Here is an 18,298-nt window from a genome sequence, read left to right on the forward strand (position 1 = left end):
AGAGGCTTCCCGAGCAGCTGTGACAGGCTGAGACACAACACAAAGACGCCCCGAAACAAGGAGAGAAGCAGACGAGAGTGCAACCAGCCTCTCCTGGGTGTTGGATTAATAGAATGTGAGAGTTGCAGCTTTGCAAGGTGGCGGCGAGAGGATGGAGGGTCGGAAATGGGAAGAGAGGAGGGAGAAAAACCTAAGTGGGAGGTGTTTCTCTGCTGCTGCTCCCTCCAGGGTTTATGCACAGTTCACACAGTTTGTTTTAAGACTTTTACAGCTAGAATCTGTAACATTTTTGTATTAATGTCTATAAACACTAGAGCTATGTTCTATATGTTAAGTTGTGTAATTGTGAAGCTCAGGGAATGAACAAGTGAAAGCTGCTCCAGATAAACAACAATAACTCAAATTAAAGCTATCATCTGTAACATTTAAACAGTAAAACTATGTTCCATATGTAGCTGATTCAATCAATAATCTATAATCATTAAACAGTGTATACACTCTAGAACTATGTTTGATATTATTTTCTACATTTTCCACCAGCAGTTGGTGTTATAATAAACATTAACACGTTTTGGCCCATAACTCCCACATATCCAACTGCACATTCAAAAGGCTTGTATATATATAATATCCATGTTGTTCCTGAATTGAGCTGCCTCTTGTGGTGTAGGCCACGCCCATTCCACCTGGAATTTTCTTTCTGTTGACCCTCCTGATTAAAAGTTCTTTAAATATATTTGATACATCAAAAAATCCCCAAGCTATAAAGTAACAACTTCTTGTATGTTGGACTCGAAACAAGAAGTGGTGCCATATGCAGTAGTTTCCCATGCTGCACTGAGGCTGTGTGCAGAATTTGCCCCAAACCAGTCTCTGGCCGACTTCAGTGCAACGGGTCCATCCATAGCTCTGTTTGTACAGGAAATAGCAAACAGCACTCTGCTTTCTGTTTCACTTTAATAGTATTTTGTTATCAGTAGTGCAGGGGGCCATTCTCCCAGCAACAGGCAACAAAGTGAGCTTAGATCAAAAATCCTTTCAAACTCTCTGGAAACAGATGCTTCCTGTGCGATGAAAGCTGCTCTGCTGAGCAAGTTACCAGAAACACAGGTTGTCTTTACCAATCACAGCTGCCCAAATTGTTTTGAAACATCATGACCTGAAAAATGTTACTGATTGCCTCCCGTCTGATTTTATCTTTTCTCTGCAGTCCCACCTGGAAGTGCTTGAAAAGTAATAAAAGATAAGACACAAGGTGGGGAAATCTACAACCAACACAAGTGTAGTTTTAATGAGTCAGCACTCTGGTTGTGGCACTTCAATGAATATAGGTCAGAAAAAAAGTGCATCCAAGAGGTATTTGTGTGGTGTCCCAAAATAAAATCCCAGAAAGTGGCGGCGCCTTTACTCACAGTCGGCGCTGTGGTGATACTGCGTGAAATGGAGTTAGCAGATTTGTCTGGAAGGAATGTCCACATTCACAGCGTGAGATAAATCCAGTTCACACGGGTGGCTTTGGGCCCCGTTGCACTGATTTCCAGCAGTAGGAGAGCGAAGCTGACAATCGTGAGAGGTTGTCAATCCAAAATGGTAAAGCTCACTAAGAAACTAAGTGTACAACTCATTTGCAGCAAATACGTTGCGTTAATGAATGTAACTGATCAACACGTGCTAACTGGCTAGCTAATGATTGATGTAGATTTTTTAGCTGGTTATTTAAGGTATTCTGTAGTAAAACAAGACTTTGTCTTAATAAAATTAGTTTTTGCCCAATACAAAAAAAAAAGTGATAATATTTAAGAATATTTGTCTTGTTTCTAGAAGGGCTGCTCCTGCAGTGTTTGAGGTTGTTCAGAGTTTAAAGCTTTTTTATTCATTTAAAAACATTGGAGTGGTGTAGATGGAAGATATCAGCCTCACACTGATATCGTACAGTCTGACACAGACACTTTCCACCCGACCTGCCTGCTGTTCAGGCCTGAGGGAGGAAACTGAGAGGAAACCCACACAGAACACCTCAGCAGGGATTCAGAGCCAACGGTGACAGAAACCATTACGCCTGACAGTCACCAAAACTTGTACCGATTCATTTTTAATAGGCTAAACTCGGTGCTCAGTATTCATGCTGACGGACCAACCAGTCGTATTTCATGCAGAATTATGTAAAGAATGTGTGACCCAGGTCTGATATTTAGTGCTTTAAACAGCATAATCGCAGAGAGGAAGGTGTTCCTGGATTTTCTGGAGTAGCAGCTACGCCGGCTGATTTGTTTTGGTTTGAATGGAGAATCTCCTCGGCACACGCTTTAAATACTGCGACTGAGGCCTGTTCAAGCAACTGGGACTCCCATGCTGGTGGCATTCTCATCAGTCTCACTTCCTGTAAAGTAAACTTCAGCGAGTGAACATGAGTCACTGCTGATTCACTCAGGTTCGACCATCGACAGAGTCAGTAAATCCAATTGTTTTTCTTAATTTTTATAAAAATGCCCAGGAGACAGAAACACCCTGTATGATCTAAATGATCATAACTAGTAACTATTAGTCACCTACACAAACTTATGAGTTTACAGATGCTATTAATCACGACATCCATATATTTTCCTCTGTAGTGCATTATATAGGGATTTGTGGTCGTTTTTAGGCACTAAACAGTGAAATGACATTGGTCTTGATTTATTAAAGGACCACATTGAGGTTTTGTGTCTGTAAAATGGAAGAAAAGCAGCTGAAAATCAATCCTTCTGAACCCCCGCCCCCTTTTACTCTGTGCTCCAATCACAGTTGAGCAAACCTCGCTACTTTCCTGTACCTAGATATGCTATGTGCTAGGCTAATCTGTGTCTCTTTTATATTTTAACCATCTTCAAAATGTGGTTGACTTTTCAACAAACATAAGCCTAGCACAGAGCATATCAAGGGTTGAGAATATTTCAATATTACAGTGGAGTTTTAAAAAATGATTTATATGTTTGTGGTGTATAAACAATCTTAGAAATGTATTTTCATGAACTGTATTTCAACATTACGTTATGTTATCCAGACGTGTGCGACATGTATTAAAACAGCTGTCAGCTGCAGTTTTTATTTTTGCTTTGCATCTTTAATTCTCCAATCATGTGATGTGTTTCTGTAATGTGCAACTCATGATTGTGATTCCTGTGAAATAAGCAGTGGGCACCTGTTCCCAACATTAATATTGTCACATATGGTGGAGTGTATGTATCTAATGGGCTGGAGCCTACATCCCGCCCATTACCTCTCATTAGCACCACCAAACGAATCCAACCAAACCCTCCTACCGCTCTAATCATCTGGCACATATGGAAGGCCGGTACAATTAAAGACAACAACAGCACCGCTCATAAAAACTGTTCTGTTTTCATCACACATTTCCATTTTGCTCTCCTGCTCGCTACAACGTACGGCTAACGACGGGAGTGCGCTCCGTAATGCAGCGGGTGGATTTAATGACCCCGTGTGCACCTGTTCTGAGTGAGGCGGCTAATGAAGCACACCTAGAGAGAGAGAGAGAGAGAGAGAGAGAGAGAGAGAGAGAGAGAGAGACAGGTAATGAGAATTCAGGTGAGCAGGTACACCGGCTGCTATCCTCATTATTGATTAATCATTAATTGTTTAGTCTATAAAATGTCAGAGGATATTAAATCGTTGTTTTGGTCAAAAGTCGAACATGTGTAACATAAATGACAAAGAACAACAGCTGGAATCAGAAAATGTTTCACAGTTTAGCTGAAACAATAAATAACAATAATAAATGGATTATTAAAATGGTTCCATTTTCTTTCAGTCGGTTTGTTTCAGCTGTAAATGTTTTATCATTCGTTACCTCCAATAACGTAATACTGTTATAATAATAGAAATGTTTGTTGATATTTATGAACACAATAATCCAAACATTATAAGTTATTTCCGTTCCATAAGTTATGAGGTGGAATGTGACCTCTTCTGGCTTTAAACGGCCATTTTGTATTTCAGTCAGAAACGGATCCAGCATCCTCAGAACCACCAGAATCATTCCTATATTGTCCAAATCAGCCAAGCAGCTGCTGAATCATTGTAATTGTAGCTGATTATGCTAATTAATGCTAAATATGCAGATTATGCTAATTGTCCAACATATGCAAGTTAACATCTGTCAGTTGCTAAGTGCCGGAGACCCAAACTGTACATTTCTAACAGAAAACTCACAAACTAACATTTCAGGGTTCATGTTCCGGGTTTGATTCCCAGCTGGCTTTCCTCTTGGAGCTGGTCCCCCAAAGTCCCCCAAAGTCCCCCAAGATATTTTACAGTTTTACTATAATCACTAATCTAATATATATAATATATAAACTAACATCTAATATTTTATTTTTTATTTTGTTTATTATCTTTATTCGTCTTTTATTGTCGTCTTATCTTAACTTTTTTGTTATTTTGGCTCTAAAATCTGTTTCATCAGTTGCTTGTAAAACGCTTGTAGAACTGCATTTTATTTGTCTGAAAGTTGCTTTATGAATGAAGATTGATTGATTGATTGATTGTTACTGTATTTCCAGAGTTTGATGAATATCCTGATGATTTTATTCACTGTAATATTTTGAAAATATGCCACATCTCTGATAACAAGGAGGGAAACAGATCGCCCCTGTTTACTGCCGCCCCGCTGCCCTCCTGTAAAAATCTTTTTCTGGCTCTGACCTGACCCAGGATCCACTGGGGGGGGTCCACAGGGTGAAGCCTTAATGTGTTTGTGGTGCCAACCAGGCCACTTAGGAACATCAGGGGGTAATGAAGTGAAAACAGCTGTGGAACAGATGACTTTTCTATCACCAGGGAAATAATTACAACCCCATTTCCACCAGCTTCAGCCTACTGGTGGATCCCGCCTCCCTCCCACCTCCCTCGCGTCCTCCTCAACAGCTGACCCATTTACCTTCAGAAAGCTGCTCTGTAAGGACGAATTCAAACAGAAATATTTGTTTTCCAGAGGGGCTTTTATTGTGAACAACACTTCAGAGTCATTTATCAATAAACCCTGATATTAAAATGTATTTTCATTTATTTTCACGCGACTCGAGGTCGCACAAGGGCCAGCATCCTCCAGCTCTCTCTCTGGGTGAGAAGCTGCTTTTCAGACTCTGCCGAGCTCGACGGCCATTAAACTCTTTTCAAAATCAGCTTTCAGCCACTGAGAGCCAAAGCTCTGAAAAGCTTTGAAAGTTACTAAGCTACAGCTCAGAATAAAAGGAAAATATATCTTAAGCACTTAAAGGGAGGACAGCATGATCAATATATCCTCCGTGAATCAACTGATGGTCACTTGAAGGAAGATAAAGCTGAAACAAACAGGACAACAACATTAACACAAGACTTTAACACATAGAGCAGAACTGGTCTGGAGATCCAGATCTGGTATTGTGGTCCAGCACAGCACCAGAATAGAGCCGGAAGCCCTGCTTGTATCTGGGCCACACTAATTCTGCAATGTGGGAGGTCAACAGAAATATAAAATATTATCAAAATACTGCAGCATTTAGCTACGAGATCACTGAAATGTTATTTAAAATAAGTTTCACATTTGCTGTAATAGTGTTTAAATATCCTCATGACACCAAAAATACAGCAGCAGTGGTCAAACACACCCAGATTATACGTTATTATATGGCTCTCCAGGATTGGTTCACTACAGGAAAAGATCTCTTCTGGAATAATCAGAGTTGTTCTTCACATTAGGTTCTACACTGGAACTTCTTTCTCTGCAGATGAGAAACATTTCACACCTAATATCTTGATTCATTTGAGATAGTAAGCAGAGGTCAAGTCCTAAAGATAGTAAGTGGAGGTCGAATGAATGGATCAAAAACACTCAATCGTGGCTCCAAACAGGAACTACTGGGAACAGAAGTGTGGACCAGGAGGAACCCTTTTAGTTCTGGTTCTTGAAACCTTCATTCCATGTGAGCTGTCACAGGACTGCAGTCACATGTGTAAACAGACTGAACTTATACAGCTCTTTACATTCACCCGTTCACACATTCACACACAGGCTCTTATTTACTGTTTGTTGATGTGCTGCAGTGGTAATTGATGGGAGAGATGAATGATTCATGGTTTTATTTTAATTAATTCAATTAATTAACTTTGCTTTTAGCAACCATGTGTCCTACATTTTATCTTCACACTTTGTTTTCAACTGTTTGACTAAAATCTCCTGAATGTGTTTCTGTCATTGCAGCACTTTGAATGTGTGTGCTTAAATTAATGTCCTCATTCAAATTCACTGTCAAAAACATTTGTCTGAATTTTAATCTGAGTATTTTGCTCAAGGGCACTCTGACATGCAGCCGGAGGAGCTGGGGATCAAACCACCAACCTTCTGATTAGTAACTGTGGTTTCATTGTCGATACCGGCCGGTAACTGCTTCAGTTTCATCTCTTTTTAAGACTGAAGCATTACCAGCACACAGGTGGAGATGTTAGCTCGGTGTTAGCTTCAGCAGAGCTAACAGGTGGACAGTAAAGATGGAGCCACAATAACTACTGTAGTATTTCAATACTCTGAGTCGCAACCTTTCATATTAAATAGACCCGGGGTACGTGTAGATAGAGTTACTACAAAAAACAGCATTTTTGTAATGAATAGTGTAAAATTGGACCAAATGAAGGTGAAATAAAGTGTCTGTACCGGTGGTTTTCTCACTCAGATAAGATTTAAGTTAGTGTTGAAGGCTGCATGTTGTGGTGCTGAAGACCTTTAACAGAATAAGAACAACAGATAACAGATAACACGAGGAGTCTTCAATTAAAACCATCTAATTAAGACACATTAAGAGCTGTGAAGGTTTCAGCTGAACGAGGATGATGTGTTCAAGGACCAGCAGAGGAGCTGTTCTTTCAGCACCACCCCTCCCTCTCTCCCATCTCCCTCCCTCCCTCTCTCTCTTTATGCAGAAGTCTTTTCAGTTTTCAATGTATTTATTTTATATTTATTATAAATCTCCTCTGTGTGTGTGTGTGTGTGTGTGTGTGTGTGTGTGTGTGTGTGTGTGTGTGTGTGTGGACCGAGAACATATTTTCCCTGTAAAACCACGACCAGGCTTAGAGCTGTGGTTCCCAACCCTCCACTATGGTCCCCAAAGCTCCACAGGAGGTCACGAGACCTTCTTGATTTTAACGGATGTAAGGAAACAAGAGTATTAACTTGAACTTCACTTTGAACTAAATCCAAACATTTAAACCGGTCAGTTAATAAATAGGAACAAACGCAACTCAGATCTCAGGAATCCAGAATCCAAGCAGCACAGAAGAGCCTCTGAATCATCCTGTAACGTCACTTTTAGACCCTGAAACACCAAACGAACCTCAAACTGGTCTGAACTCTCTCACAGGAGAGACAGGAGCTGAACCAGCTGTGTCCAGGTCTGAGAGATCTAGTCTGTAACGGTCACCACATCGACCATCAGAGCCCCGATCTGAGGAGAGCAAACTATAAACTACACTCAGTGAAAGCAGCCACTGTTTCCTTCCCTGTTGTTCCATCTCACAAACACTGTGATCAAATATTCCAAAGCAACGCATACAGTCCACTAACTGACCTCCGCTCTAATGCACCTGCTGATCCTGACGTCCTTACCAACCTCCTTAAAGCTCCTCCTCCAGTCAGAACAGACCATTAATTAAATCACCAATAATTCAAATAGTGAACTCAGATGTTTCTCCAACACACTCAGTTTGTTCCACTGACTCATTTTCTTTAAGTCGACTTTATTTAATCACAGAAACTGAAGCCCCAAAATTCATTTACAACCATTTTGATGATTGATTTATTTTAAATCGTTTTTATTTATTTATTTATTATTAACAATTTAATGTAGATTCAACTTAACTGGTAACATTTGTATAAAGAAGATTCACTGAAGTGACTTTCTTCAGATTCTGTGAACACATTTTAAATCTGCATATGAGCTGTTAGCTGTATAATAATATAATGTATTGATAACGTATTGATAATGTATTGATAACGTATTGATAACGTATTGATAACGTATTGATAATGTATTGAGGGGAGCTTTAAGACTGATCAGTCTCAACATGAATCGAACCTGAGGATTTTCTCCAGAACTCAAACAAACTGAAGACTGATGGAGTCACGACTCTGAGCGGGATTTCCTTAAAGGGGGGGGGCATACCTGGAAGAGGCGCAGGATGTTGGCCACCATGATGGACACGGAGCTCGCCGACGCTCCGATCACTCCCACAACTTTCTCGGGCTTCACGAACACCGGCGGCTCCCCGTTGGTGCACCGGACGTCCGACGTGTCCTTCTGGATCAGAGCCTGCACGAACGTCAGCGACTGCTCGAGCGCGTACGTGTCCCGGGAGCAGGTGTCCAGGATCCGCGCGCCCAGGGTGACGTTGGGCAACAGCTCCTCGTCCCCGTTGATCTGGTCCAGCGCGTACATCATCGCCTCCAGCCGGTGGATGCCGTTCTCCTTCTTGATGTCCCCGCACGGCATCCCCGGGACCCCCCTGGCGTGGACGGGGAACAGCCCCCCCAGCGTCACGTCGCCCTCCACCCGGATCGAGTGCGGCGCGTAAATCTCCTGAGAGCCGGCCAGGTCCAGGAACGCCTGAAGGATCCACAACACCCGGAATGTAAGACCCGGTTTGAGCTCGGGCAGGTGACCCGAGTGTCTGCCCATGATCAGACCAGTTCCACCAGAGAGCGGCTCCGCCACAGACCAGGACCGGAGGACCGGACAACCGGAGGAGAACCGGAGGACCGCTGCGAGGCGCAAAAGCACTTTTTCTTTTTCTTCTTTTTCAGGAGAGTTCTCCGGATCCAGCAGGCAGAGGAAGAGGAAGGAGGTCTACTGTAATCCCGGGTTAGGTGCTGCCGTTACAAACATCCACACCGACTGACTCACGAGCGCGTTATCCCGCTCCGGTGTGCGCAGAGCCGCTGCTGCCGCTGCCGCTGCCGCTGCTGCCGCACGCAGCCGCGGTCGCTTGTTGCTCGAGCCCCCATTCCGAGAGGAGAGAGGAGGAGAAAGAAAGAGAGAAAGAGAGAGAGAAAGAGAGAAAGAGAGCCAGCATCGGGCCGTTAACTCCGGCAGGCTCTCCCGGTATTCCGCCTCTGGAGAACACAGCCCACGTTCCGCGCTGATGTCATACCAATATCCAATCAGATCAATAATCAATGTGCTCCCCCAGCCTGGACTCAAGGTGCGATGAGGAGGAAGAGGAGAAAGTGGAGGAGGAGGAGGAAGGCGGTATTAAACACAACTGTACTGAGAGCCGATCCAACTCCTCATCCCGCCCCCCCTGTAGTCCGGATCCACGGCGTCTGAACCAGATGCTGCTGCGCGGCAGGAAGGAGCAGAAAGTGGAGTCTCTCTCTCTCTCTCTCTCTCTCTCTCTCTCTCTCTCTCTCTCTCTCTCTCGTCGTGCGCACACGCACCCGCGCACACTCCACCCACGCGCGTCCGTGTAATTATGAGTGTGAGGTTCCCGCTGCCAGAACAATGCGCACAACCACACTGAGCTTTATAGACCACTGCTGTTAATATGAATGAGTGCCCCCCCTACACACACACACACACACACACACACACACACACACACACACACACACACACACACACACACACACACACACACACACACACACACACACACACACACACACACACACACACACACTAATGACTTTTATTTGTTAGAACTGGTTCAGGAGGTTGAAGGTTTCTGACTCACATATTGAACTCTATGGAAGACAATTCCTGCCAATGTGATAAAAACAGATCCTTTAAGTTAAAATGACAACTCAGTTTATAAATGTTAATAGTAAATAAATAACGTGTTAAAAATGAAACTAATGTAAACAGCAGTTATGGACACATTTTATACTGATAATAAAAATAATAATAAAACACTTAATTGATTTATTATTATTTTTTGATTAAATTCATTCATTCATTTCTGGGTTTAGGACTATACAGCAAAACAACTGTTGTTATTATTATTATTATTAATTATTATTATTATTGTTATAGTTATCGTTAGGATTATGATTGTTTTTGTTATTATCATTAGTATTGGGACAAACAGGAGAGTTGAGACAAAAAGCTGTTTCATATTAATTTATTTTATTAAATATATATTTAATAAATATAAAATAAATGTATAATATATTATTAAATATATATTTATATAATATATTATACACATACATTGTGCATCCTTGAGTTGTACAACCACAAACAACCTTGAACCTTGAAGATTTATTGATTATTGATTTCAGATTCTATTTCATGTGAGACGACAGATGTGACAGAACGGAGGAGGAGCTGAAGGAAGGGAGCGTCCCCACAGTGTTGGAACGCAGCCGCACAGAGAGCAGCTCCTCCTAAAGACTCTCAGTGCAGACTATATGTGATACATATAATATATATAAAATATATATTAATACGAAGGTAGAGAAACAACACAGTAACAGGTGAGAGGAGACAGAACGCCAACAAGGTGGAAGTGGTTGGAAAACAACATGAGATCAAAATGGTTATTAATGAACAATTACATGAAAACATTTCCACAGGAGTCTTCAGTGTTTTACAGACCAGCTAACAGAGAGACCGACAACAACGTCTACTGTAAAATATTTATTGAACAATGTCCGCAAACTGTTTTTATATCAGAATCCAATTATTGTGACGCGTGCTTACGTCAGCATGAACTAACTGATTCCAACCAATAATATCCTGATACTCACCCGTCAATCATTCTGCAACTGTCAGTGACACAGAGCGAAGATTCATTAGTTAGCTAGCTAGCTAACAGCATGGCTAGCTTTGTGTACAAACACACAAACCTTATCAGTGATTTGGGTGATCATATTTTATGGAGAGAATATATTCCCAGTGAACACAACCTGAGACAGACAGGACAGTTTGACGACAGCAGACTTATAAGGAGTTGGGTCTAGACCTGCTCTATTTGAAAAGTGTCCTGAGATAACTTCTGTTATGAATTGGAGCTCTACAAATAAAACACAATTAAATTTAAAATGTATATATGCTCTAATTGTTTTATCCAGTAAGACAAAATGTGACACATGCTTTTGTCCACATAAACTAACTGATTTAAAAATGAATCAGTGACGTCCTCAAATGTCCTGAAGAGGACTGAAGAAATCAGAAAACATTGTTTCTCTTAAAAATGACTCAAAACAATGAATTGATTGTCAAAATAGTTGGTTGGTGATTAATCAGTCAGTTAACAACTGATTGATGGATGAACTAACCGTAGCAGCGGTGTCTCCCTTCATCAGCCGCCCTCAGGAGGAACGCAGCCGCTGGGAGGGAGAGGTTGAAGGAGAGGTCACCGTCAGTCTAAATGTCTTCAAATAGTCTTTTACTTATCATTAATATAATAATATAATAAATATTTGTATTGCAATCCTTTCATGGTTTCATAAGTATTCAGCATATTTACATATTTATTATTTTTGTGATTTAAACACTCGTTTGTACGAATAGAGAGAAAGATTCCTCTTATTCTGTGCACTTCCTTCAACTATGAGACTAAATAAATGAAATAAAACAACAAAGATAAAACTGATATTTTCTTTTAGTCTCTTTGTTAAGATAAATATACAATACACATATACAGATAGTTATTATTACTTCTATAATGTACATATATAAGTACTCATTCAAATTTTGGTGACGTTAAAACTGGCATTGTTATTTTCAAAGGGATCCATTGACCTCTGACCTCAAGACCTCGTAATGAAAGCAGGTCCTGTGGGTCCCCACGAGTCTCCGCTAACGACACTGTAATGATATAAATGTATAATGACTATCTCCGCATCCTGAGGTCAGTGTGGGAATTACATACATTGGTAATAACTACAAAGCTGAGACACGTACCCAACGCCCCCCAGCATGGAAGCGTTGGTGCAACAGGGAGCAGCTTTCTGATGTGTGCAGTGAAATATGTCCACGTGCAGCGATGAGTCCTATCATGACGTGTGAATCCGTGTCGCCTCCTCTGTGTCTTCCCGTCCGCTGGGCGCTTTCATTGGGCGGAGAGATGTAAAGACGACCTTCGAGGAAATGAAGAATGAGCCTCTGTAACGTTACAAAAACAAGACAGCCCTCCATTCTTCCATTTATATTTTTTAGGCTGATGGCCCCCCCACAGCAGGTTCAGCGCTCAAGGACACTCGCTGAGCCAAAACACATTTGATAAATGACACATATTTGTTTCTGTCAAACCTCGGAGAAAACATTTCTTCTTTGATTCTGTAGGAAAATGCTCCGAGTGCAGATTTGTTAACACATTACTTAGCAATTGGATTGTGCTGTTATTGGATTTCACTCAGCTATCAGACGGGATATAATGAACCCCTCAGTGAACAGTCGCTGCCGCCGGAGAGCAGAGCGGCCCCAGTAATTACAGGAGCAGGTCCACAGTGACAGGCCGCGTGTTTGATACCAACAACCATCAAATCTCACACTTCCTGTCAGAGTGTCCTTGAAGGAGTCGCCGGCCTGCGGTCCATCGCAGCACCTGTCACCCTGCAAACACCTTCCTGTCCGAGGAGGAAGCATCGCCATGGTGATGTAGTGAACTCTCACTCATTCATTCAGCATGAAGTTGGATCAGCTTATTGAAGCTAAACTGAGTCTGATCTCCTGCAGCTGTCTGCACCGGGCGCTCTCAACAGAAAGTCTCATTTACTTCATTTCTATTAGTTAATGGTAAATGGACTATAGTAGTAGTTATACAGTATATAGTTATCATAGGGTTCAGTATCTTGCTCAAAGACACTTCAACATGTAGCAGGAGGAGCCGGGGATAGAACCAACAACCTTCTGATTAGAGGACAACCTGCTCTACCTCCTGAGACACTTCTTTTGTCTTATTTTTAACTTCAAAATCAGTTCAGAGAGGTGCTTCCTTTACGGTAAGAGCAGGCAGTCAGGGAGGGACCTGTCGCTGTAGCTAACAGCGCTGTGTGTTACTTCCCCCCAGTCCAGCAGCTGTAGTGGATCTATCAGCTGACTGTGTTGGACTGGGAGCTCCCAGTGAACAGCAGGTCCAGACCGGGACTGAATGCAGCATCTGATGCTGACGGAGGACAGTCTGACTGCAGGGAATAAAGGACTGAGGTGTTCTCTTGCTGGTTTTGGCTCCTCCTCATTGACGTTCTGTTTCTTCATGTACAGTTTGGACAAGCATCGTTGGACTTTGGTTCACTGTGCGCAGTAACGACTAAATAAAACTGCCTTTCCTCTGTAAACATTAACGTTTGACTCTCGTCTAAGTTTTGAAAAGTGAGCTTAAAGTTCAAAGTGTACTTCAAGTAAAAAGGTCAACTCTGAAGTTCAACCCTCTTCCATCGTCCCACACATACAGACTGCTGTCTTCACTCTGTATGGACAGAACCTTCGGGGATCTATCCTTAAACAGACAGAACCTCCTCTTTGTTATAACCTCGATGAGTGTTTGTATGTGGTTGGCAAGTGTCTTTGTTGTATTAATGATACTTTAACATGCTTTATAGACTGGGTTTATTGTCCGGAGGGTAAAGATTTGCTCTTTGTTTAGAGCCGTGACAATCACCATAGCAAGAGCACTGAGATCATTGTTTGGATGAATAAAATGGAGAACTGATGGCAACCCCTGTTTCCTGGTGGTTGCCAGTTAGAACCTCATCTCAATACCAGTTCCTGTCATCTGCCTGTTCACCGTAGTAGTACTCTGTGTACTTGCACTGAAGAGTATTAGTACTCTGTGTACTGCTCCATCTGTTTAAACATACGTGTACTTCAGTGTCGTTCCACCTCGCTGTAGGGAAGGCTGTGAGGCGTTCAGGAGCAGTGGGCGCTCTCAGATGAGATCCACTGCAGCAGTCTGATTACAACCAGGAGCGCCGCCGCCTGCAGACGTGTTTCGGTGATTAATTAGGGTTATTTTTCATTTTACGTGTTTTTAAATGTCAGCCAACTGATCAAGTAACAGCTACCTAATCACGTAGCGAGCGCTCTTTATTCAGACTGAAGTTATGCATTAAATTAGCGTCCTCAGTGAGGAGCCGCGTTGACCTTTCATTGATAAGAAATAATCCAGATCGCTGTGATCAAACACAGGAGAGTTAGCAGGAGTTAAAATGTAATTATTTTCACTTTGTTTTATTTTAATCATGAAGGAGAAAGAAATATGAATATATAGAGACGTTATTCAGTCATTTGTTATGTTTAGACTCTGCTGGCTTTAAGGATTAGAGTCGACTAAATGAAAAATAATGTCCCCTCAGTGAGCAGACTGAGATTAAAGTGGATCTGTTCTGCCCCTTCTCTCTGTATTCTCAGACGTTACATGATTCACTCTTCAGAAACATCCTTATTGATCACTCCGTCCTGTCTGACCCGCCTCTGTAAGCCCCAATAACTGAAGCCTGCTGAGGGGCAGCGCAGAGTGCTTGTGGACACCGCTTCGTCCTCTCGCTGTGAGTTTTGACAAAGATGGACGATATGACAGCTCTCCAAACTACCCTGTGTTATTGCCTACCAGGATCCCAGGCCACTCCCACTCCCCTGGCCCCGCCCACATCACCACAGCCTCTTTCCAGTCAGGTTGTGGAGAAAATCGGCCCGGCTGTGAGACGACCAACCATCACTGTCGGCGAGGAGTGAGGAAACTGAGGGATGATGGGAAGTTCAACAGGTTTTACAGGACCTGCTGCATTCAATGACTTGTTCAAAGTTTCTGATTTCTTAGTTCATTTCTGGAGCTTCTCTAAAGGTACGACGTATATTTACAAGAAAGGCAGGAAACAATGAGCTGCCCCCCCTCTTCCTGGAATAATGTACAGACTATAAACACTATAGTACCACTTTAAAGAATGACTATATGAATACCACAAACAATACACTATAGAAAATGACTATATTATATAATAATAATAATAATAAATGAATACTGTTGAGTTGGTGATCTTATACTGAAGTTATATTTTTTTATATAGTATTATTATAGTTTGTTTTATAGTCTATGGTTTTTCTGACATACAATAGAAAGTTAATATATAATACTATACATTTACTAAAACATCACCATCATCATATTACTGCAGGAATGAAAAACAACTACATGAACACAATAAAATATACAATAGTAAAACTATTCACCCCTTTAAGGGGCATTATCCCACTTATTGCATAATAACTTACCAAAGGAAAAAAGTTTTTTACAAGTCATTACATAGTCTATATATCTATATTTATATAGATATATTACTATTATTATTATTATTATTATTATGTTTTGGTGAGAGACTGCAATGTTTGGTGGACAATAAAGTTTTATTTACAGACGTACCTATGTATTTTAATAATTTGCTGACACACAGAGTGTGCAGATATTCTTTCCTCCGGAGTGTTGAGTTCAGTCCTGATACAGATTTCTAATTGACGTTGTCGGAGCTTTGACACTGCGAGCCGACCTCAGGGAACTGCCGCAGACAGGCTGACTGATCAAACGCTCTGCGTCACCTCACATCACCTCGTGTCTGCAGTTAAAAGTTGCACTTGAACACATCACAAGGACATGTGATGGCTAGCTGACGGCTGATGTACTCAGTATTCTGTGTTTGTCATACAAAAGAGGAACTGCTAGCACTCTGAATATGTTGTGCTGCTTGTCGAATACTAAAATGAGAATCTATGTCTAAAGTTAAACTGGGAGTTTTGCTTTCAGTGTCAGCAACAGTGGAAGTATTCAGATACTTTACTAAAGTTAAAGTACCAATACACTAATGTGACAATACTCTGCATTCACAATCTGAAGTACACAAGTATCAACAGTTAATTGTGTTCAGCTAAAGGTAAAAGTACTCACTGTGCAGTAAAAGAGGATATATTTGATTATATGTGACATTAGTCATAGTGATGTCACATTTAAGTCCCACCCACAGCAGGAAGTGAAACCCGTCTGAGATCTGTGTCCCAGTACAGCCGTCTACTGTAAATCAGAGCGGAAACACATCTGGAACGCCTCAACGACCAACTGAGGTAAAGGAACCAAATCTACCGACAGGAAGTTACTGACACAAGAGGAGAGTATTACAAAATGAAACAATCAGAGAAACATGATGACCAACCTTAATCTCTAATAATGTGTTGTATTTTATAATCTCACGTTTCTTAAAATCTGAATCTGAAGCTGCCAGATAAACGTTGTGGAGTATAAAGTACAAAATAAAGCAACAATGACTGTCTCTGAGAGAACAGAAGAGGACAAAAGTAAGAAGAAAGTTCACTAAACAGCTGATTTGAGAAGAAGAGTAAAACTCAGTGCTTGCTGTGTCAGGCCCCTCAGAGGGGAAATATTTCAGAGGTACAGTTCCCGTCCTTGTAGAAACCGGCTATCTCTAACAAATGTGACAGGATGGGTGGAGACGGTTGCGTTTACGGTTTGCAGCCTACAGACCTGCACCTGAAGACTCCTCGTGATCCGACGTCTGAATAAGAAATGTTACATAAGTGCAGGAAATCAATTTCTGTCACGGTTGAACAAACCGTATTGATCTGGTTCTACTGTCTGCTCAGCACACACACTACCTGTGGAGGAGTGTGTGTGCACATCACATAAACACCTTCTTGTACCGTCTGCACTGGAACGTCTTCCAGGAAATAGCCACAGCCTCGTGGGAAACAGAAATCAGAGAGCGGTTTGCTTCCGCACATTCACGTCTTTCCTGTTAGCAGAGCAGCCAACAGCTCGATTTTCTCCTCTGAAAACAACTTGTTTGTGCTTTTAATTTGTGTGTGCTGAACAATCTGCAGTCTATTTGTAGAACAAACAGCTCGGATTTTATGCTAATGCTCTTGATTTATTATCTGGGTCATTGTATCCAAATCAAGAGCTTGTGGTGAGAAAGCTGCCAGTACCTGCGCATTTACACTGCATGTGTGTTATGTAATGCTGTTTTTGTTTGTTTGTCCGTCTTTTGTTTTCTATTTTTTAATGACCCCCTTGAAAATGAGACAGGATCGTACATCCTTGATACTCAGTTATAATAATAATACTCAAACAAGATTTAAAAATTAAAAAGTTTGATATATTTAAATATCCCGAGCATCAACATACATAAAGATTAATGACATGACAGCTGAATCCAAACTCTCTTTAACTCCCCCTGGTGGCTGACTGCATTATCGTTCATAAAGATGTTTTAGGTCATTCTTATCACACTGATGTTTGTTCAAGTGTCATTTTCATCATCAGTTGAGGGGGACCTCGATACTGCGGTGCCAACCCCGGTCACTACTGCACAGACTCTGGCTCCGAATGACGTCAGCACCGTAAAATGGCAGCAGTTGTATCTGGATATTTTGCCGTCATTTTTGTACAGTGCCAGATTTTAAAAAACCACAAAAAATTACAGGATTCTCAGTACAGTTATAAAATATTTAATAGATGCTTTTCAGCCATGTAATTGTGTAAACATGTCAAGAGTAGGAAAGACACAGATTAGTTTTCTTTTACATTATATTGTTCTCAATGTAGAATATAGTGGAAATGTAATAAATGACACCCAGCGTGGTAACGGGAGCCGTGTTGCAGCTGTCAGGAGTCGCCACTGAGATCCTAATCCACGATTCCTCTGGTTGAGAGCTGCTGCTGTGAAGGACAACACCAAAGCTGTTTACTCTTTACGTCAATTCTTTGATCCAGCTTTTGTTTTAGTTGATCAATAATTCATTGTGTTGCTGAAATGTGCTTCACAAGGTCATACAAGGCTCGCTTACTGAACAACTTAAAGGAACAGGTTGATATGTTCTTCCCTTGTGACAGATTTTATTTGTAAAGTTTGGGAGAGTTTTTGTACTTGTACTTGTTTTGTATGTTGAGTGATAATTTATGTTGAAGTGTGTGCACGATTTAGTAGCATATAGTGCTGAAGTTGCAGATTTCCACTCCCTTGCTTCACCCTCTCCTTCCAACAATATAGGAGAAACTACGATGGCTGTAGTTGTCTGCCACCAGGTCGGACTCCCCTTGAACTCATTGAAACAAGGTGGTAGGAAAACAACTTTTTAAGAAAAGCTGCAGTGAAATTAGGCATTTTAGGTCAAACAATCCTTAAAAAAAACCCCTGTCTAATCCTGAAGGGACAGGTATCTGTATTTGTTCAACCAACTATTATCTGTAGTCCTATCCATACTCAGAATGTTGGGGGCTTAAACCATATGTGGCCGGAGCTAACTGGAAATTGTTAATTTAA

General features: G+C 41.4%; 1 protein-coding gene and 1 pseudogene across 2 annotated transcripts in view; one reads left to right on the forward strand and one right to left on the reverse strand.

Annotated features, from left to right (window-relative positions):
• Positions 1 to 9,790, reverse strand: part of LOC127371986 (metabotropic glutamate receptor 7) — a 231,587-nt gene extending 221,797 nt beyond the window's left edge. Inside the window, exon 1 of one of the 2 annotated variants that reach the window (XM_051415292.1) lies at positions 8,193 to 9,790. In XM_051415292.1, coding sequence (XP_051271252.1) covers positions 8,193 to 8,705 — 513 coding nt within the window. In that variant the 5' untranslated portion in view covers positions 8,706 to 9,790. The remainder of the gene's footprint in view (positions 1 to 8,192) is intronic. The other variant, XM_051415291.1, reaches the window with a different exon arrangement.
• LOC127372007 (nuclear factor 7, ovary-like) overlaps positions 1 to 18,298 on the forward strand; it is a 423,840-nt pseudogene that overhangs the window by 323,908 nt on the left and 81,634 nt on the right.

Source organism: Dicentrarchus labrax, unplaced genomic scaffold, assembly GCF_905237075.1.
Source record: "Dicentrarchus labrax unplaced genomic scaffold, dlabrax2021, whole genome shotgun sequence".
Taxonomy (NCBI): domain Eukaryota; kingdom Metazoa; phylum Chordata; class Actinopteri; family Moronidae; genus Dicentrarchus; species Dicentrarchus labrax.